The sequence below is a fragment of the Crocuta crocuta genome, unplaced genomic scaffold (assembly GCF_008692635.1).
Source record: "Crocuta crocuta isolate KB4526 unplaced genomic scaffold, BGI_CrCroc_1.0 scaffold72, whole genome shotgun sequence".
Taxonomy (NCBI): domain Eukaryota; kingdom Metazoa; phylum Chordata; class Mammalia; order Carnivora; family Hyaenidae; genus Crocuta; species Crocuta crocuta.
In genome coordinates this window covers 716,212-739,161 of record NW_027529427.1, presented here as the reverse complement: position 1 = coordinate 739,161, position 22,950 = coordinate 716,212, and the positions used below count along the sequence as shown (strand labels likewise).

Sequence of the window (22,950 nt, the reverse complement as noted above, 5' to 3'; positions counted from 1 at the left end):
GGGGAAAATGCTCCAATATAACAGCCTCATTTGGGCTGCTAGTTTCTGTCAACTTTTTATTCTAAGAGAAATTGTTTCTGATGTATCACCCCTTCAACATTTTCAGTCTGACATCCTTTATTGAAATTGATCACTCAATCAATGGCAGTTCTGGTTCTAACTGAGGACATGTAACCCTAGTTCAGGTGAAGTTCTAACTAGTTATGCTGCCTCCCAATGTAACTTATCCAACATCATATTTCATTATTTCCCTTTAATGAGGGAAGTCTTTTCTAGCCAAGACAGTCATATTTTCTCCTAAAACACACTCCAGCTTTTTCTTAGGGTATTCCTGTAACCATATCCTAGTACATAATCCAATACGTCCCCTGAAGCCCCAAATGAAACCTACTCAGACCAACATCCCTGTAACAGTCTTAATGTTCTGAAGTCCTTCAACCCTTGATTGCTATGAATTTTTAATCTTAAGATTCTATTGGGAATTATATGGCAGTGTTATAATGTTTATTGAACGAATGAGGAAACAGTGATAAAGACTGACCAGAAAAAAAGGTTTATTCCTCACATCTTCAGACATACCAAAAAACCTCTCTTCCACAGAGAACTGAGTCTGTGGGACAGATATCCCAGCAAAGCAGTTTTCATTGACGTGATCTTCAAGCAATTCCATGATCTGTGATAGTGGAAAGAAGAGAAAAATCAAGAGGGATGTGGGTTTCCTGAGCAATGAATATTCTGTCCTTTAGACCTGGGCAGCAAGGTGCCCAAGGAAACCTGATTAATATAGTGGGAAGTGAGATTTATTACTTAGAATTATTCAAAAAGTAATCCTATGAACTCTCCAAAGCTTGACCATCAGTGGCCTTTTCCCAAGAAATGCAATTTTCAGTAATAAGTTGCACTGTGAGCAAGACGATATCTATGAAAAATATTTAGCCAGAATTTTATGTTATGTGAGAGACAAACCAAAGGGGGTCTGACTGCCTTTGGAAAGCGTGTGCATTGCTTACCTTTGCTGCAAGGGGCACTGTACTCCGCAACTGCAAACTCATCTGAATAAAAACAGAAGCCATTAGGTGAAGTGAGACGGAAAGCAAACATCAGTGGGAGACAGGTCCATTAAAAAATCCTTATGGGAATACTTGGATCAGAAACTTCAGTATCATCCATTTGATGCATTGTTTATGGTCTTAGGTTGCTAACTCTTCAAATACACTGTGCTGTATTTCTCTTTGCCCTACACTTCTGAAGGACAGTTCAAATGTTATCTGTATTTAAATCTCATGTTGTCTTATAATTGAGTTATCTGAAGAAAAGGGAGCTAAATATCCTACAGGTGGTTTGTCTTAGTAATTGACATATTTAGACAATCGATAGTTTCTACAATATATGTATAGAAGACAGAGAAGAATCAGACTTCTTGGGGACAAAATGAAGTAATAAGAACAGTTAGCATAATGAGCCCCAACACACTTCTCAAATCTAAATATCTGTGATCAAAAGTTTAATTTCTAGGGGTGCATGGGTGGCTCAGTCAGTTCATTGACCAACCCTTGATATCGGCTCAAGTCATGATCTCATGGTAGTGGGATCGAGCTCTGCCTTGGGCTCTGCACTGAGCGTGAAACCCGCTTGGGATTCCCTCTCTCTCTCTGCTCTGCTCCCAAGTTTGCACTCTCTCTCTCTCTAGAAATTAAAAAAAAAAAAAGAAATTTAATTTCTATGTGGAAGTTGTTCACACTTACCTGTCTCATAGTAATCGTAGACCTTCACTATGGCTGGCTTCAGGTCTCTTACTGGGATGTCTTGCAGAACACTGAAGGTCAAGCTCAGTATCTGATTTGTCACCTAGAAAGCAAAAGGGAATTAAAAGTTTTCTTCTCTCTTCTTCGAATGAGTTTAAATAATCATCTACTTTCTTGGGGGAAAATAACCCTTTTGATCAACTGACAGCTTCCTCAAGTAGTAGAATGTTCCCAGAATAAATGAAAAATTCTAAAATTTTTCTTTTTTTTTTAATTTTTTTCTTTATGTTTTATTTCTAGGAGAGAGAGAGAGAGAGAGACAGCGTGAGCAGGGGAGGGTCAGAGAGAGAGGGAGTCACAGACTGAAATAGGCTCCAGGCTCTGAGCTGGCAGTCAGCACAGAGCCGGACGCGGGGCTCGAACCCACGAACCGCGAGATCATGACCTAAGCGAAAGTTGGACGCTTAACCGACTAAGCCACCCAGGCGCCCCCAAAATTTTTCTTAAATAATCCAATCAATTCATATATTCCTATAAATGCTAGTACATGGGCTCTTTTTACAGGGGGTGAATGATATATGATTTTATTGATTGAATGGCAATGTCCATTTTCACATATCAAGAGATTTGGGATAGTTTTACTTCTTTATCTCATAGAAATACTGTGTCAACTCGAAGAGGAATATAGAAAGGTTGATCATTACAGCCTTACTAAAATTTCATAAAGTTTGTAAACAATATCATCCATTAATATATGAATGAACAAATTATGTTAGATTATACAACTATAAAATGAGATTGGTTTATGGGTGGACTGATTTTATCATTTTTTGGTACATCCTTGCTGAGGTAGACAGTATTTTCCCCTTTTTAATTGCTGATGTGGTGTTGATATAATAATTGAGGTGTCAATTGTATAGTTGATATATTTGAGATATAATATATAATTGATGTATCAACATCAATATAGGAATTGATGTTGGCGTAATAACATAAGGAAGAAACTATTGGGTTTACCGTTGTGTTTCTTCCTTACATTACTCAATATTTTCCAAATAGGTTATTGACATAATAAACACATTGTATAGAGAATTTCTTGTTTATGAGGCCCTAGAAATATTCATATCCCAATATTATAATAAGCCATTTCTTCCCATTGTCTCACATGAAATGTGAATAAAGGAGAGGAGAATATTTACTGGAATTAATATTAGAACACTCACTTTTTTAAATGTTGATTTATTTATTTTGAGAGAGGCAGCACAATCAGGGGAGAGGCAGAAAGAGAGAAAGAGAGAGAGAATCCCTCTGCCAGTGCAGAACCTGACATGGGGCTTGATCTCATGAACTGTGAGATCATGACCTGAGTCAAAATCAAGAGCTGGACACTTAACTAAGCCAGCCAGGGACCCCTAGAATGCTCAAATTTTTGCCATCAGGTGATATCTCCAAAATGTCTTCATTCACTTCCCTTAGGATAGGATTATTATAACTCCCTTAGAAGGAGTATTATCTATATATATTTTTTTTACAATAGAATGGCAGAGCTCTCACCTTATCCAGATAAATCAAAACATGGTTGTTGCTAACTTCTGTTCGACTCACGTGGTTAGATTTTTCAAGCTGGAGAAAATTAACACATCACAAATGTTAATAAACAGATGAAGCCTTTGGGGACACCAGAGAAAAGAAAATTTTGATTACCAAATTAAGCCCAAGGGTAGTGTCTTCAAATTATTTTTCTAAGTAAAAATGATAATGTTTTTAAATTAAAAATGAAAGATACTTGAGGTACAGCATTTAATGTTAGCATGGCACATGACCTAGGTGTAAAGTTGATATATCTGCAGAAACATGAAATAAACATCCTAAACTTGGGAATTTTCCATATTTGAATGTTCAGTTTACATTCTATTCCTTCATGAAAGAGGGGTTTTTTTTTAACTTTTTTTTTTTTTTTGCTTGCTCTAATTTATAGCAATCTCGTTTTCCTCTGAACTTTCATAATACTCCTAGTTTATGTCCATCGGTTATTTTCATATATTTTTTCCACTGGTCCCAAAGCTTTATCTTAAGAGTCTAAGCTCCAGGAATGTGCTGATATCCTTCTTCTGGTAGTTGTGACTCCTTGAAGAGAGCTGTTTGTGCAATGAGACAGACAGTCCCTGTGGGTATCAACGAAGCAGTGGATGAAAAGTCCACTGCATCTGGGAAGGTCACCATGTCTGCCGGGAAGGCTGAGGAGGCTACATGAATATTATCCCTAATACCTGCCACACTGGCCTTAATCAGTGGTGGAAGGATGATCTCAGAACCGTTTGTCTCCATTGGCCATTTGAGTTTAAAAGACCAGTTAATGATAATAATGCCTCATAAAACCTTCAGAAGGAAGGCAGAATATTTTATGCACCAGTCATTTGTGAGTGTGTATGTTTTATTAGCTTTTTAAAATAAGCACTTTTTAAAAAAATTTTTAATGTTTATTTTTGAGAGAGAGACAGGCAGAGTGAGAGCTGGGGGGAGAGTGCAGAGAAAGAGGGAGACATAGAATCCAAAGCAGGCTGCAGGCTCTGAGCTGTCAGCACAGAGCCCGATGCGGGGCTCGAACCCACAAACTGAGATCATGACCTGACCCAAAGTTGGACACCTCACCAACTGAGCCACCCAGGCGCCCCTAAAATAAGTACCTTTTAATAGGTACAACTTGACCAAAAACCTATTCACAGAATTTTGAAACCCATGAAAGCAAAGTTCAATGAGGAAAAAAACACACATCAAAAAACCTGCATACAAACACCCTAAATTATATTTCTGATTTGAAGAAAGTATTAGTCTTTAGGAGAAGTTGATTTAAAATATTTTAATTTTTTCTTAGTCTGGAGATACACAAAACATTAAATAAAACAGAGTCTTCCGGACTGAGAATAGACCTACCATTTTCACTGCTGGTTTCAGGGGAATGAACCATCTTCACATCAGCAATCACCATGTTGGAGGTGGGGCGGCTCCCAGTGCAACTGAAGATTTGGGGGAGAAAGGAAATTAGGGCTGTCCACAGTAAGCCCTCCCAGCCCTCAAAAGTACATGGAAGCCTTCCTAAATACCCACCCCAAGTGGAAGACGGTTGTGCACTGGAATATCCAGGGAGCTTGTTAAAGCCACAGTGACCAAGCTTTACCATGGACCTGATGAATCAGTATTTCATGTGTGTGGACTCAAGACTCTGGAATTTATGGGGCGCCTCGGTGGCTCAGTCAGTTAAACATCCGACTTTGGCTCAGGTCATGATTCCACGCTTTGTGGGTTTGAGCCCTGCCTTGGGCTCTGTGCTGACAGCTCAGAGCCTGGAGCCTGCTTCAGATTCTGTGTCCCCTTCTCTCTCTGATCCTCCCCTGCTCACGCTGACTCTCTCTCTTCTTTCTCTCAGAAATAAATAATACATTAAAAAAAAAGACTCCGGAATTCAAGGGAGCTCTGTGAGTGATGCATAGCTGGGCCTGAGACCTCTAATCTCTGCCCGTTATTTGTTACTTATACTATTAACTTTTGACCTAAATAGAATACCCACAGGAATATTCTTGTGGACAGATACAGTTTTTTGTAAGCCCTGGAGCTACTTGAATGTTGCCGTGTGTATATGCCTATCGATTATTTCGTGTCTCATCTGAGATTTATTTATTGCCAGTAGGAATTCTAACCAGAGAGTCACTACATCGTCCTATTCAGATATTTGGGGAGTTCTCCATCTCTGCCCTGGAGCGAGCAAGAATAATATAGCGTCTCATTACGACAGGATGAATTCCATTACGTTTAGAATTAACCAGGAATTCAGGTCAGAGGCCAAGGTTAATGTTCTTTTCTTAGTTATTACTGAGGGGAATTAACTTTTTGATAAGGAGGCTTCCCAATCATCGATCCTGGAGGTGAGGGAGGCACAACGTATATCCCATCATGAAGAAATTCTGTATTGACAGGAAGACACATTGCTTTTACAATAAGTGTAGCGCGAACATTTATTGCCTCAGCACCCAGCTTACGGAGGAGCTCCAGTACGAAGACAGGTTGTTATGCCCAGAAGTAGATGATCCTGTCAGAGGTCTCACCTGACATTCAGCGAGATCTGGAAGCTGATGTGGGCTTTGGGTCCCTCGCAAATTTGGGGCAGAGTCTGCACGTCCAAAGCAATTGGGGATTCTTCCTTTCCTGGCAGAATGTTGTATTTCAAGGATGTCTGTGGGACATCAAAGACAAAAAAATCTGTGTTCCTTTGGTGACAGAACTTCTCCAAACTTCTTCCTCTTTTTCTCTGTGTTGCCCTGTCATTGGCTGAGATAGGAATTTTCAGTGCGAACGGTTCCTGGGTGGCCCTCTGTCCCCTTGGGCCCCGAGAGTCTTACCTGGAGGTAGACACATCCTTCTCCAGTCACTGTCACGGTGTACTCTTCAGGCACCTTTGGCAATGAAGTCGGCTGTAGTAACAGACGGTTGTTGCTGTCCACTTGGAATTTTTTGAGAACCGTCCCTGAGTATTGGATGGTCACCTGTGCAGGCTCCTCGCTCCTGGTGAATGTGGCTTCCCCATACTTGGACAAGGCATGGAGAGCCACCACTGTGTCCTGGAAGAGGCGAGTGAGAGAACCTGTATAGGTTCAGTAACCTTTTGAGGGCCCCAAGAGGGGCTTTGATGTCCTCTTTCCCGCATCCCTTGCTACTTAAATATTGGAGTTCTAATTCCAAGATTGATTAGAATCCTTAGATAGATACCACAGATAGAGCTGTAACATTCACATATCTACCTTGGACTGTATGCTTTTTTTTCAAAATGTTTGTTTTTTTTAAATTCATTTTTTTGAGAGACATAGATAAACTTGGGCAGGGGAGGGGCAGAGAGAGAGGGAGACACAGAATCTGAAACAGGCTCCAGGCTCTGAGCTGTCAGCACTAAGCCCGATGTGGGGCTCGAACCCACGAACCATGAGATCATGACCTGAGTCAAAGTCAGACGCTTAACCAACTGAGCCACCCAGCGCCCCAGATTGTATGCTTCAGAAGCTTATTTTATTTCTCAGAAAATCGATTGTTTCCTATCTATAAATATTTGTGGCATATGGGATGTGGAAAATATATGTGAATGGGACTCATTAATTGGCCTTAGCTATTTGTCTAAGATACTTACTTGATAACTGTGGTCGTGACTGCCACCACTCAACCAAAGATCAGTCTGCCTCTCACCCCAAATTTAACTCTGCTCTGCTGCTGAGTTCAGTGCCCTGAGAAAACCCAAGGACCTTTGCAGCCATAATTACCTTCTTGATTTATTGGCATTTTTTAGCTCTCCCTTTATTACCAGAAGTCTGGATTCTTCTCACCCTTGCATATCATATTCTCAGTGCTCATCAGCATTGAACCTGAATGACATTCTTTAAATAATAGAGTTAAAAAAAAATAACTGTTGTAATAAAAGTATTCCATTTTTTTCCATTCGTATGGAAAAATAAGCCTAAATTGTCTGAAGATAAAACTTCCTGCTGTGTACATATCGATGGATTTATTTAAAGATAGGCTTAGGATGTTGGCATAATAAAGTAAGTTCTTTGTGCTGCTCGTGAACAAATATTTGTATAGTAAGAGGTGAATAGTGAATAGTGAGTAGCGCTCCTGAGAACATTATGAAAGGAATTCTTAGAACTTCCAGAAGATTCCAGAAGATAGATGTTTAAAAGTCATTCTGCTGTGGCCATTGCATATAGGGTCTCATTTCTTTAGAGAGGTAGAGTTTTTTTTTTATTGGGAAGAGGGGACTGCGATGATAACAGGGACGGGGTGCCAGAACTGCAGGAATTTTCTTTTTGCCCTCTTTGACTTTCATTTTTATTCATTTCTCACTCTCCCTGAATACCAATAATATTTTCCTCAAGTTATTCTCATCTTCAGTTTTTCTTCCTGCATGTCTTTCTATCTTGTTCAGAACTTTTGTTCCCCGAAGGTGAAGTAAAAGTTTCTGGCAAACACAGACCTGGGTGGAGGAGAAGCCCCCGTGGGCATTCTGTTGCTTTAGGATCCACCTCACGATGCCCGCGGCGGAAGTCAGCTGTTCGGAGGTCGGGGCACCGTGAGCTATGAGGTGAGCAAGGAGCACATAGGACGTCATCTCCACCTCAGCTGAGGGAGCCTGGGGTTGATAAAAATGCTCCACCAGTGCCCTGGGTTTCTGAGGTCGCTCCCAGTGGATGGAATCAACTGGAGATGAGAAAAAGAGACTTGTGAGTGACTCCATACTCATATTTAATTTAAGCCAGAGCTTAAGTGAGGGGTACATTCCAATTATATTCCCTTATACCTTATCTAGATGCGTTTCCTTCTGTATGAATCTGAACGTGGTTTGTTTCAGTCAGCCTAAGGCAGAAAATGTTGCTAAGTCATAAGCCCACAGCCACCTCAGTTGTCAAATCATTGCTATGATCGACCGGGTTGTTGGGGAGAAATAGTGTGGGAGTTAGTTCACTGACTGTGGTGATGTCTTGTTTCTGATGTTATCCAGACCTTATCCGGGGATTGTTAAATTTTCTACAAGTTTTCCTCTTGAGAGTTCTTGTGAGGATAGCAGGTGATATGAGATAATGGAGTTAACAGTCATTAGGGACAAAAAAATACAGCAATCCTTAAAATGCCAAAGGCCGTCAAGGGTGTGAAATATTGGGCATGGATTTACAGTGCTGTGGGAAGTAAATTACTCTTCGGAGAACAATGTGGGAATATCCAGCATAGGGGAAGCTGTGCTTGGCCTACTGATCCACAATTCACTTCGCACAGTAGAACTAATGGGAGCTCACACACTCGCACAAGGAGACATATATGTGAGTGTTCACCGCGGCATGGTTTGCAATAGCAACAGTTAGGAAGCAAAACATATGAGGAGAGACTCTTTAATATAAGTCATGGTTTATCTATATATTACAATATATTATGCGGCAGTGAAAACCATGAACTAGAGCTACAGGCGCTCAGTAGGGGACTTCTATTAGCACAATGTTGAACTTAAGAAACAGAAGGCAGACAAATAGACAAGAAAACGAGATGCAGAAATACTCAAAAGTGTGATAGTTTATTTAAAGATGAAGGACACATAAAAATTTTGAATATTGTTTAGGAATATATATATATATAGTAAAAATAAAGAAGTCCCTAGAAATGGTAATGACCAATTCAGGGTAATGGTTACCTTCAGGGGGTGGGAGGGGTACACAGAATTTTTCCTGCATTAGTAATTTTGTATTTCTTAAGCTGGGAGGGATGTGTAAAGTGGTTTACGCCTTTTTGTATATCTGAAACATTCCCAGTACAAGCAGAAACAATTAATGGAGGTGTTAAGGGGGAAAGGTAGAATATATTTTATTGTATAAAATATTATCATTTGCATTTTCTATTTTTTTGGCCCCTCCTATAGACTATTGTATACCTAGAAGTACTATATGAATATGAATAGATTTGTCAACATGATCAGACTTGTGATATGAGCATAAAATACCAGAATTTATTCATGGGGTTACTTTCCTTCAGTCCTTTGTTTAAAAAAATTTTTTAAATGTTTTCTTTATTTCTGAGAGAGAGAGAGAGAGAGAGACAGCGTGAGCAGAGGAGGGGCAGAGAGAGAGAGGGCGACATAGAATCTGAAACAGGCTCCAGGCTGTGAGCTAGCTGTCAGCACAGAGCCGATGTGGGGTTCGAATCCACAAACCATGAGATCATGACCTGAGGCAAAGTCAGACGCTTAACCAACTAAGCCACCCAGGCACCCCTCCTTCAGTCCTTTCTTATGTTTAAGATGATAGGATACACCAGGTGAGGATTAGGTATATATTAAGAATGTACATTGTAATTATAATAGCTAATACTTTACAGCACTTACTATGTACCAATATAGTCTACTAAATGCTTTTCATATATTATTTAGTTTAATATTGACACACCCCCTATGAGGTAAATACTACATATTTTTTAATTAAAAAATGTTTTATTTATTTTTGAGAAAGACAGATCGAGGGGCAGATAAAGAAGGGGTCAGAAGATCTGAAGCAGGCTCTGCACTGACAGTAGCAAGCCTGATGTGGGGCTTGAACTCACGAACCGTGAGATCATGACCTGAGCTGAAGTCGGATGTTCACCTGACTGAGACGTCCAGGAGCCCTGGTGAACACTATTATTATCCCCATCTTACTGAAGAAGGATAATCATCAGTAAGGAAACACAGACAAGTGAAGCGACCTGCCCAAGGTCACACAGGTCAAAACATTTTGGAGCTAGTCTGCAGAGGCTGATCTTCTCACTACTATGGTACACTGCCTCTTAGCTTCTGATGTGTGACTTGCTTAAGAAATTCCAGATTTTGTGATGATGTAGACAAAAGAAGAGAGGGGAACGCTATCACAGGAGGTAGAGAGTGTGGGATGTTTGCTCACCTTCCTTCACGGCTTCCTCATTAAGTAAGTGGAGTATCTCCTTGCTCCGGTCCTGGTTACCTACCAGGGCAAAAGCATAGGCCAACAGTGCCGTGGTGTAGATGTGCTGTTCATAGCGTCCTTCCTTGGCTGAATTCCAGGCTGACTCCAAGCAGAACAGGGCGTTGCGGACAACAGGGTGCTGAGGAGGGAAAACAAGGAGGGAACCAAGCTATGTGAACAGGGACACTGGCTTTCTCAGATAAACATGCATAATTTGTCAAATGCATGTGTCCATCTATTCTCATGCTTTTTTTTTTTTAATGTTCATTTATTTATTTTGAGAGCCTCTCAGGAGGGGGAGAGATGGGCAGAGAGAGAGGGAGAAACAGAGAATCCCAAGCAGGCTCCATGCTGTCAGTGCAGAGCCTGATGTGGGGCTCGATTCCATGAACCGCGAGCTCATGACCTGAGCTAAAAATCAAGAGTGAGAGACGCTTAACCAACTGAGCCACCCAGGTGCCCCCATCTATTGTCATTTTTTATGTTATTATCACATTCATAAGGCAGGAACACAGGCCATATTTTTAGAACTCATTTTGGGTGTATATGGCAGTAGTGGGAGATCTCAGGGGAGAAATAGCTTAGGGGCATCACTGGGATAGTGTGTATCTTTCTTAATGGATTGACCACATTTTCTATTGATCTGAGAAGCACTGGCCTGGCCTAGAAGGAAAGCTGATCCTTGGCATGTAGTAAGGTGATATCTCTGACAGCAGGGCAGCGGTTTCATTGCGTCCAGAACTACACCCCAGCAGGGGAATGAGGTGGTACCTACAGTGGCGGGGAGATGAATCTCTAGAAAGGCGATGGTGATATAGGCAGAGAGGGTCACTTCGTCGTCCACTCCACCCTGTAAGTATGGGGGGGTCAAGAGAGAGAGAGATTTGATTACTTTAACTTCTGAGAATGCTCTTAATCAGTTCCTTGTGTGTCATGGAATGTATCCTTACTCATATGCATCCCCTTGGGGGCAAATGAGCACAATCAACCTACGTTCCATCCCCTCCTTCTTGGTACTATCCAGAATTTCTTTCTCTCTCTTCCTTTCTTTCTTCCTTCCTTCCTTTCTTTCTTCCTCCCTCCCTCCCTCTCTCTCTCTCCCTCTCTCTCTCTCTTTCTTTCTTTCTCTTTCTTAAGGGATTCCTATATTATTACTTCCTCTCCTCATCTCCTTGTAGACATCAGGATGGACAGATCAAAGGTAATTCCATGAGCACCTCACCTTAATGGCATTGTTAAGCAGAGATCCAGAGCTCCTGAAACAGCCATTGTCCTTCTGCTTTTGAGAGAGCCACATGAGGGCTTGGTGGATGTGTGCCTCATCGATGAAGATGTAGGCTCGAGCCTGGGCAAAAGTCTTCAGTACAAAGGCGGTGAGCCTGAGCAGGAGGGAGGCAATAATGATATCATGTCGTTACAATAGTTTTATAACTGTGTCACAGTAACATGCTTCACATGACAGCATTTGCATTGAGGTTAGTCACTTGACAGGTATGCATGGATATTTAGAACTCCCGCCTCCTTTAGACTGCTTGATTAATCTGCTAGATCTAGTATTTCCTTGTTGATTCATTTACTCTTTGCTACAGTGAGTCATGTTCTAATGTTCTTCTAGGGTTACTTATTTTTACTTATTTGAGTAAGGCTTTCCATCTTTCTTCTCTTTAAAGAGTACATGGCAGAATCTTCTACAGAAGACTGTAGTAACTTCTAACTGCTTTGCTTTGCCTTGGGGATTTTAAAGCGTTTCATGTCACTGGGTCCTCCTCATTTTTTTCTTCCTATGAGTGAATTTGTTCTCAGTCAAGATGAGTATGATCTAAAAAATACCATAAATTGAAGTTAATATGATTTATCTAAAAGTCATATGACATGTTCACTGGCCATATTATTTATTTAAAAATTTTTTTAAATGTTTTATTTATTTCTGAGAGAGAGAGAGAGAGAGAGAGGCAGTGTGAGCAGGGGAGGGTCAGAGAGAGAGGGAGACAAAGAATCTGAAGCAGGCTCCAGGCTCTGAGCTAGCTGTCAGCACAGAGCCTGATGCAGGGCTAGAACCCATGAACTGTGAGATCATGACCTGAGCCGGAGTTGGACGCTTAACTGACTGAGCCACCCAGGGGCTTCTGGCCATATTATTTACAAACTCATGGTTATGGGAGCTATTTTAGAAAAAAATAGCCACTTAAAAATAACTATTTTATTTTATCATTTAAAAAATTTTATAAATGTTTATTTAATTTTTGATGGAGAGAGAGACAGAGAGACAGAGCATGAGTGGGGGAGGGGCAGAGAGAGAGAGGGAGACAAAAGAATCTGAAGCAGGCTTCAGGCTCTGAGCTGTAAGCATAGAACCTGACACAGGCCTTGAACTCACACACTGTGAGATCATGACCTGAGCTGAAGTTGGACGCTTAACTGACTGAGCCACCCAGGCACCCCAATTTTATTATTATTGTCAAAAAGATTTTAAGTAATCTCTACACCCAACATGGAGCTCAAACTTTCAACTCGAGGTCAAATATCACATGCTCTATTGATTAAGCAAGCCAGGTGCCCCCCCCACCCAAAATAGTTATTTTATTTTACTATTATTCTTTTTAAATGTTACTCTATTTTTTAGAAGTTTATTTATTTTGAGAGAGAGAGAAAGAGAGAGAGAGAGCACAAGTGGGGGAGGGTCAGAGAGAGGGAGAGAAAATCCCAAGCTGGCTCTGAGCTGTCAGCACAGAGCCTGATTCAGGGCTCGAACTCACAAACCATGAGATCATGACCTTAGCCGAAATCAAGAATCAGGTGCTTAACTGACTGAGCCACCCAAGAGCCTTCCCAAAAATAGCTGTTTTAGAAAGAATACCCTTGTTACTATTAACAGGATGAATTTTGGGACAGATCTAACATACATGTATTTGAGTGTCAGCCTTTCTGCTGGTTATCTCGCTAGTCTTGATATAGGTGTCAAGTGTAACCAACTATACATTTAATAATACATATCTGATAAGGTTACTGTGAATATACTTGTGATAATATATGTACAAGAGCTGGTACAGAAACAGGAGCTCAAAAAGCTGTCTATCCCTTACCAGGTATTGCCCTCACCCCTGCCATGTTGTTCCCCAAAGGTGCTATAGGAGCCATCATAGTGCTTATAGTTCAGCTGTCTCTGGTAACCTGGAAAAGAAGGTTAATGAAACAGTATGACAGACAGTATGTGTTGTGGCCAGAAAAATTACCAAAATCCCTCAGTCTCTGGTGGTATTTCTTTCTTTTTAAATTAAAAAAAAAAAACATTTATTTTGATAGAGAGAGCACACAAGTGGGAGAGGGGCATAGAGAGAGAGAGGGCAGAGGCTCCCAAGCAGGCTCCGTACTGACAGCTGAGAGCCTGATGTGGGGCTCGAACCCACAAACTGCGAGATTCAGACCATCCAGGCATCCCTTTGGTGACATTTCTTAAATTCTGCTGTCATATATTAGAAGGGTCTGAGTCCTAAACATTTATGGGGGGATGGACCCTGCATAGTTACCATAAAATTAGCAGTCACAGCGTTTGTATCAAAGTAACTATGATACTATGATAAGCCAACACGTTATAGAATTGATAAGTAAGTCAAGGCTATTGGGAAATCCAGTCAATTGTTAAAATGACACTGCAAAGGTTTCACTCACTCGCTTGATCGCTCACCATTATTGAGGTAGCCAATGGCCTTGGACTTGACCTCTGGAGTCAACTGTTGTGTATTATTTAGATAATTCAGAATGTAGATGTTAGGAGCAAAGAGGACCATATTCTGTTCACCACAGCCGTAGGGCATTTGGAGGAGATTTTGTATATTTTGCATGGCAGAGCCCAAGATATCTCCTAGAGAATGGGAGAGATGAGATGTCATAAAGCTTATGGATTATAATCAATCCGAGTCCTTAGGAAGAAATGAATAACTTTAGGAATGCTGGAAAATGAAGATTCTTAGCAAGGGTGAGTTGTCCAGGGACGGAAGTATGATTGAGAGCAATGAACAAGCCTGAAGAAGGGAGTAAGAATGAAGTTAAAATTATAGCTGTTATTTTGAGTATTTATGGGAAAGAAATACAGTAAAAACTGCCCATATAGCAGAACAAGTCCCAGGGCTGGAGCTCACCCAATACTGAGACGGAGGCTCGGGCAGATTCTTCTACCACATTCAGTGGCAGCTTCAGAGATAGTTGTTCGGACGCTCCAGAACCTAGAGAAACAGACAAATAAGCCGTAATGAAACTTGTCTCTGCTATATGTCTTCCTGAAGAGCTCCAAAACACAGAAGCCACAACTGTGCCTTCCTTAAACTTCTGAAAAGTCGTCCCTCTTTCAATATGTCCCTTTTTTTAAAAAAATATCTTAAATGTGTATGAACGGGATTCTGAGATTTCCAGAAATTCTCTTTTCCCATTCCTCTTTCCTCCCTGTATGTAGAGTGCATTCCAAAGGCTACAAATTCACAAGTCCCCTAACGTTGTGACTCTGTTGTGACCGTTCTGTGGCTAGCATGAGATGGTTATCACAAGATGATTCGTTTAGGATCTATCCATAACCGCCTTACTCGACAGTTGTTTGAAAAAAAAACCCTAATATATATAAGCAAAGGAGAAATCTCTGAAATTTCCAAATTCTTGCAATAATGCTGTCTTTACTGCCCTCAAATGTCACAGCTATGAAGACAGTACTCTTAGGGGAGCCCGAGACATTGAGCCTGGGGGTGAAGGTGAACAGTGTCTGACTCACTGAACATAAAATAATTGCTGTTGATAGGCATACATGTACTGCCATTTCCGGATTGGTGAATTGCATGACGATGAAAGAGAAATGTAGCATTTACCTTCATGCTGCATCCCCTTCCTCATGAAATTAATATTGAAACTTTAGTCAGAGGGTACAAAATTTCAGTCATGCAGGAAGGTTACGCTGTAGAGATCTCTTGCGTAGAACAATGCCTGCTATTAACAATACCATACTGAACACTTAAATGTCCATTTGCTAATAGGATAGATTTCATACTAAGTGATCCTATCACACAGAAAATATGATACTAAGAGTGGAAGGAAACTTCTGGAAGTGACGGATAGGTTTATGGTGGAAGTTGTGGTGACAATCTTACAGGTGTACACTTATTTCCAAATTCTAAATTAAAATTTAGATATGCAACTGTATATATATTATATAATTATATAATATTATATATGTATTATATATGTACTACATATATGTATATGTAATATATATGTATATGTATTATGTATGTATATTATATGTGTATATATTATATAAAGTAATTGTATATTAAAATATATATTATATAAATATATTTATATTACATATAAAATAGATAATAATGTATACATACATTGTATATACATATATACATTATATTATATATGTATTATTTGTATGTTAAAATTTTTTTTAATTTAATTTATTTTTTTGATACAGAGAGAGAGAAAGAGCATGTGCACACTTGCACACAAATATGGAGGGGCAGAGAGAGAGGGAGAGAGAGAATCCCAAGCAGGTGACATGGGGATTGAACTTATGAAGCTGATCATGACCTGAGCCGATATTAAGAGTTGGGTGCTTAACCAACTGAGCCACCCAGGGGCCCTGTATTATTTGCATATTAAAAAACCTCTATTAACTTCCCCCAAGAAATTTTTGTAAGAAAACAATCTGAGTGGATCCTCTCTCTCTCTTTCTGTCCCTTCCCTCCTGTCTCAAAATAAATAAACATTTTTAAAAACCCAGATGCCATAAAAAAGGTAAAAAACAAATTATTAACCAAGAAAAATGCAACTTATTCAATAGATAAAGAATCTAATTAACGGAGGACAATGGGGGAGAAGAAGGGGGGAAAAATAGTGGGAGAGAGGGAGAGAGGCAAACCATGAGAGACTCTTGAATGCCGAGAACAAACTGAGGACTGATGGGGGTGGGGGGGAGGGGAAGGGGGTGATGGGCATGGAGGAGGGCACTTGTGGGGATGAACACTGGGTGTTATATGGAAACCAACTTGACAATAAACTATTACAAAAAAAAAAAGAATCTATTGAGTGCAATACAGATGGATCAGAAAAAAAACCCAAACAACTACGACCTGAGAGGTCACAGGATGTGAAGACATTCATAAATATGTAAAAATTAGCTCATCCTCACTTGTGATTATAGAGATTCAGATTAAAACATTATATTTTTTCATCCAAATTTTTTACCAAAATTTAAAACTTTCATGGTAAAATATGATGGTGAAAATGGAGGGAAATATAAACCGGTGGGAATATTTAACATATTTAGGAAATAAAGAAAGGGTTTTTAACATTCTATTATAGCTGAATAATATACATATTGCCTTAATTAGGAATTTCACATTTTGGTATGTACCGTAAATATACTTGCATCTGGGGGCGCCTGGGTGGCTCAGTCCGTTAAGTGTCTGACTCTTGGTTTTGGCTCAAGTCATGATCTCGTGGCTTGTGGGATCAAGCCCCAAATCAGGCTCTGTGCCAACAGTTCAGATCCTGCTTGGGATTCTCTGTCTCCTTTTCTCTCTCTGCCCCTCACCTGCTCACTCTCTCTCTTTCTCTCTCTCAAAATAAATAAACACTTTAAAAAAATACTTGCGGGGTGTCTGGGTGGTTCAGTCAGTTGGACATAGGACTTCGGCTTATATCATGACCTCCCTGTTCATAAGTTCAAGCCCTGTGTCAGACTATGTGCTGGCAGCTCAGAGCCTGGAGCCTGCTTCAGATTCTGTGTCTCCCTCTCTCCCTGCCCTTCCCCTGCTCATGCTCTCTCTCTCTCTCTTTCTCAAAAATAAATAAACATTAAAAAATATTTTAAAAAACCTTGCATCTGTACATAAGGAGGTATTTATTATTTACACTTATTCATCCTGGCAAATAGTTAAGAAAATGAGGAATAGCTAAAAATACCAATTAGAACTGTGATATATCGATAGTATGGAATTTTACTAAATTCCCTAAAAGGAAATTACCTTTCAGGAATGGGACTAAAAGGGATTACCTAGTTCTATAATGTAACATGGTTAGATCTTTAAGCTAGATTGCTGAGTAAAAAGTCGTGAAATGTTACTTATAGAAGTTATAGAATGAAACTTATGCCATTTACATGAATCACATATAAAACAAATTCACTTATGCATGTTATTTCTTTTTAAAAAAAATTTTTTTAATGTTTTATTTATTCCTGAGAGAGAGAGAGATAACGTGAGCAGGGAGAAAGAGGGAGATACATAATCTGAAACAGGCTCTAGGCTTTGAGCTAGCTGTCAACACAGAGCCCGACATGGGGCTCGAACCCACGAACCGTGAGATCATGACCTGAGCCAAAATCGGACGCTTAACCGACTGAGCCACCCAGGCGCCCCTATGCATGTTATTTCTAAACATAAATGGATGATAATTAAAGTGTTATAAAATATTGCCTTTAATATGAAGTTGTGCCTTGGAAAGGAGAAGGTATTTTTGTATTACATGGACAATACAAATTAATTTAAAAAAATTTTACTGTTTATTTTTGGGAGAGAGAGAGAGACAGAGTGTGACTGGGGGAGGGGCAGAGAGAAGAGGGAGACACAGAATCTGAAGCAGGCTCCATCCAGGCTCCGAGCTGTCAGCACAGAGCCCGACATGGGGCTTGAATCCATGAACCGTGAGATCATGACCTGAGCCAAAGTCAGATGCTTAATTGACAATGCCACCCAGGCCCCCCCCAATAAAAAATAATTTTAATAAAACCGCTTGATGATTAGCCCTAGACACATAAGAAATAAATGAAAACAAAGAACTCAGGAATAGAGGGCAAGCCATGATAAAAGGATTTGGTGGTAAATTCACTGAGATGTAGAAGTAAGGCTAAAATAGAACATATTTTATATATTTGAAGTCTTGACAGTATAATAAACACAGTAAACAGAAATTAATAGGTAGACAGAGAAAGTCAAGAAACACATGTATGATATTGATTCCACATTGTTTGAGGTGAGAACACATTGTGTTGATAATTTTCTTAGTGTACTAAATTTCTGTGTTTTTGTTTAGACTAGAAAACTCTCCACCAAGATAAAGTTATATCTTCTATTGTGAGTTGCTTTAGTGTCTTCTCAAATGGGATGATGGTTCTCTGGGTCTTACTTACCTCATAGGGAAGTGTAGGAATAATATATAATGTTATATATATAATAATAATAATATAATAACATATAAAATTCTTTGAACTTGAAATGTTACACAAGCTTTGGTCAATGCTATTTTAATTATGATGAGTGACTCTTACCCGATGGACAGAGCAGGGAGTTGAATGTTGCTTCCTTTTCTAGTCCTCCAGGCTTTAGGTGAAGGAAAGAAAAGGTAGAGGTGAGAATGGACATGGATATTGAGAGGGGAACCACCCATTTCTTGATAGTGGGGCTGACTTCCAAATGTATTACATACACAAATTCTGTAAGTATAAGCAGTATGAAGGAAGCAGGTTGATAGATGAGGAAATGAGGGAAAATTATATAAATATCGAGAGAGAGAGAGAGAGAGAGAGATACAGATAGAGAGAGATGGAGAAAGAAGAGAATATTGTGAACTGTTTGTGATTATGTATTATTTAGCCCTTGAAATCTCAACTGGATTCACCATTGTTTTTATTGACTCATTGTGACCTATCAAATGTGTTGTCTTACTTACTTCAACCCGCAGAGACTTAATGATTGTGTCTTTCTTTCCATATTCAGGGACCACAGCCACCTCAGTCCCACATGGCTCTTGAGACTCCAGTGCCTCTGCGCTCACGGTGAAGTTCACATTTCCTAAAAAAGGGGCCATACAGATAAGCGCCATCGCTTTCCTTCTCCTTGCCTCCAACCTCAAGTTTCATAAGTGTTCAGGGCTTTGTAACCACTTTTGGTTTTATGAAAACACAGGTTTGGTTTTATGAAAACACAGGAGCAAGGATGGAAGCAGAGAGCCGAATGCCACTGAGAATCCAAGGTGGAGATGGGGGTAAGGGAAGTGGGGATAGCACTTCCTAGACATCCTAGAACAAAAGACAAAGGAAAAAAAATCCTACTGTTGGCGGAGGGGTGTTTTTGCTTGAGGGAAGTGGCATTAGATATAAGGTTCCTACTGATACACACAGTCCTTGAGTAGAAATTGTCTCTAGGAGATTGTCCCTCACCTAATGCCTTTGGCGTCACTGCCCAGGACACAGTCTGCCGGCCATTCTCACAGACGCAGTGAGACTCTTGTTTCTTCTCCTGGACTAGGAATGCAGGAGACAGGTCTAGCTGCACACTCACCTGAAACCACACGTGAAACCAAGAGACAGATCAGAAGGAGAAGGGGACCAAAAGCATAATGGTTTGAGATAAAGCATGCTGGGGATTGGTTAGATTTTAGGTTGCCTGATACTGAAGATGACCCAAATGCAAGCCAACGACCTTACAGTGGAGCTGACATGGAAATCTTAGTATTTTTCGAGAATCTGCTCATTCATGGGGTGGGACAAGAGGTGAGCAAAAGTCATGATGGCCCGTTGCCTGTGGAAACTCTACATCTTTGGCCTGGGATCTTGACCATTCCCTCAGCTCTTCCAGCACAGTATACGCAATTGATAAGTGGTTGTGGTTTCAGGGGAGGTCAGATGCTCACCAATAACTTTTAAAGTAAGGTTTAATGTGTTTAATGGTATGTGATGTTGTATGAAAGTGAAATAAATGGAAGGTAGAAGTCGAAACCTTGAGGGATCTAAGACACGAGAATGAAGTGTACTGATTTTTGTTCACCTTCTCAGAAAGCTTCATACTTCACAAGCTTCCTAAACCTGTAGGGTTCTGGTAAGGGTCAGAAGCTTGTTTTAAGTTGCATGTATTTGAAAATACCAGCACCCATAGCCTCTGTAACATATGAATATCTCTGAGAGTATTCCTCCCCTGGTGAGCTCATTTTACACATGGAAGTTTGTCAGTATTAAAAAGGATGCAGGTTTTAATTTACTGGACTGTTGTGTTCAATTGAGGAAAGAGAGGTCCTTACCCAGATGCACTTGGGAAGGTAGTTTAGGACAGTGGCCTTGAGTGTGAAGGCCTCTCCGCAGATCACCGAGTAGGGCATGGTGACCTCCACAAAGAAGGGCTGGAAGGCGCGGAGGGAGGTGGGAAGAGAGAGACCAAGTCCAGTGTCATTGGAAAGACAGAGGGTGCCTGCCTTCAGGGACTGTCACACCCACTTCAGCCACACCTGATGAGCTGAGGAGGATAGAAATGTGAAGAACAGAAAGTAAGCAGTGACATAAATTCTTTCTAGGAAGAGAACTCCTGTAAATAATTCTATTGTCATGACCTGAAGGCACTCAGTAGAAATATAAATAAAGGAGAGAATAATCAAGGCTTGAAATGGGAAAATGTAAGAAGTCCTTTTCTTCCAATTCTGTTTCCAATTCCAGTCTATATTAGAATCTTCTATTGACATGTAATTGTAGCATTATCTATTATAGACAATAGCATTATAAATTGAATATGTACTTTGAGATTGATCTTAAATTTTACTCTTTAAAATACTGATCCAGTGAAGGCAGGCTTACAATTTTTAATTCTACTACTAATGTGTCTAGTTGGCCTGACTGATTCTGTGCTTAGCCCAAGATTGTTGGCCAATGAAGCATCTCTTACAGGTGTTAGTCTATGCAGTGCCTGGTCCTTATTCCCATTTTCTGGAAGTCTTAGAATTAATTGTGTACAAAATTTCTCCACTCTGATAGAATAATGAGACTTCACGGAAGTATTTATGTTAGACCTCTCCTGAAAACAGCAATGTGTGTAAGAGAAATACTTGGATATTCAAAAATTACCTAAAACCAGACAATTGTGAGGAGTCTATATTGTTGCCTTTTATATATAAAGAGAGTTACTTACTTTACCACCACCAAGTCCCAGATCCACGTCTCAGGGAAGTACTTTCTCACAGTCCCGGTGAAAGCCTCTGAGACATGTGCCATCTCTGTAAGTTCACGGCCTCTTTGCAATTCAGATATGACTATCGTGGGTGAGAGAGGAGACCGAAATGCTAAATATAAAGATTAAGCTTATCAGAGACTGTAATACATGTTACAAAAGAAATAAACAGGCTGATGGAATGGACAGGAACCAGGAGAGGGTGCTTTGGTGTTAAGGGAACACTTCTTTGAGGAAGTGATAGTTAAGCTGGATTCTAGAGTATTAGAGTAAGTTCAAAGTGAGAGGGGAGCAGGGGAGGGGAAAGAGAATCACAAATAGAGGACATGGAGACCTAGAGGCAGAAAGGCAGAAAGAGCCTCGGAGAAAGAGCCTCCCTGGGTTGGGAGAAGGGCAACTGTCAATTTCCATTTGGCGTGTTCCTCTGTGGGGTCAAAGAACCATTGTCTCCAAACATTATGACAGTGGTTCTGAGAAAGTGTATAGGAGTGAAGGATCGAGGATAAAAAAGTTCTTGGGGAGGGTGGGTGGCTCAGTCTGTTTAGCAACCGACTTCGGATCTGGGCATGATCTTGCAGCCTGTGGGTTCGAGCCACATGTCATGCTCTGTGCTGACAGCTCAGAGCCTGGAGCCTGCTTTGGATTCTGTGTCTCCCTCTCTCTCTGCCCCTCCCCTGCTCACGGTCTGTGTCTCTCTCAAGAATAAAAATAAGCAGGGGTGCCTGGGTGGCTCAGTCAGTTAAGCATCCGGCTTCGGCTCAGGTCATGATCTCACGGTTTGTGGGTTCAAGACCCGTGTTGGGCTTTGTGCTAACAGCCAGCCCAGAGCTTGGCACCTGTTTCAGATTCTGTGTCTCCCTCTCTCTCTGACCCTTCCTTGCTCATGCTGTCTCTCTCTCTCAGAAATAAATAAAAACATGAAAAATTTTTTTAAAAATAAACATCAAAGAAGTTCTTTATTTCCACATGTCTCAGAAGGTCAGGTGGGTTCTCTTGCCTATTTACTTTCTGTTAATGGTGTGCTGGTAAATATTTAACAATCAGCTCTCTGAAAAAAAATTTGTTCCTATACATAAGTTCACTAAAAATTCTAATTTAGTTTTTAAAATTTGTTTTCTTGNAGCAAAAGTCGGACGCTTAACCGACTAAGCCACCCAGGTGCCCCTGTTTTCTTGTTTTTTAAATGTTTATTTATGTTTCAGGGAGAGGGACAGAGTATGAGTGGGCGAGGAGTAGAGAGAGAGGCAGACAGAATCTGAAGTAGACTCCAGTCTGAGCTGTCAGCACAGCACAGACACGGGGCTCGAACCCACAAACCATGAGATCATAACCTGAGCCAGAGTAGGATGCTTAACTGACTGAGCCACCCAGGTGCCCCTACTATGAATTCTACTTTAAAGGATTATTTAAATTCTATATAACCAATTTACTTTCATTGACTATTTTCCTTGATTTTTGACAAACTCTTTAGTTTGTATTCAACTTATATTCCACCATGATTTGACAATATCAGACTATAAATAAATGCTTACTTACTATCTGATTCACCAGTAAAGGAGCCCATATCACTGAGAAATAAATGTGATTTCAATATGAATATTGACTGATATATTAGGGAAGTTAGAGCTTCCTTACCTAACTGGTGAGAATATAATCCCAATTTGTGAACATTCTGTTTCTATTTACGCTGATCCTGTGACTAGAAATTATATCTTTCCT

General features: G+C 40.3%; 1 protein-coding gene across 1 annotated transcript in view; it reads right to left on the bottom strand.

Annotated features, from left to right (window-relative positions):
- Nucleotides 1-592: 592 nt before the first annotated feature.
- Nucleotides 593-22,950, bottom strand: part of LOC144227346 (alpha-2-macroglobulin-like) — a 48,709-nt gene continuing 26,351 nt past the window's right edge. Inside the window, 21 exon segments of the mRNA XM_077758961.1 lie at nucleotides 593-673; nucleotides 1,011-1,052; nucleotides 1,746-1,848; nucleotides 3,300-3,368; nucleotides 4,680-4,710; nucleotides 4,712-4,762; nucleotides 5,849-5,976; nucleotides 6,143-6,361; nucleotides 7,762-7,985; nucleotides 10,205-10,385; nucleotides 11,022-11,096; nucleotides 11,469-11,625; nucleotides 13,330-13,417; nucleotides 13,932-14,108; nucleotides 14,386-14,469; nucleotides 18,567-18,618; nucleotides 18,968-19,089; nucleotides 19,458-19,578; nucleotides 20,315-20,489; nucleotides 20,491-20,526; nucleotides 21,193-21,313. Of these exon segments, the coding sequence (XP_077615087.1) occupies nucleotides 657-673; nucleotides 1,011-1,052; nucleotides 1,746-1,848; nucleotides 3,300-3,368; nucleotides 4,680-4,710; nucleotides 4,712-4,762; nucleotides 5,849-5,976; nucleotides 6,143-6,361; nucleotides 7,762-7,985; nucleotides 10,205-10,385; nucleotides 11,022-11,096; nucleotides 11,469-11,625; nucleotides 13,330-13,417; nucleotides 13,932-14,108; nucleotides 14,386-14,469; nucleotides 18,567-18,618; nucleotides 18,968-19,089; nucleotides 19,458-19,578; nucleotides 20,315-20,489; nucleotides 20,491-20,526; nucleotides 21,193-21,313 (2,273 nt within the window). The 3' untranslated portion in view covers nucleotides 593-656.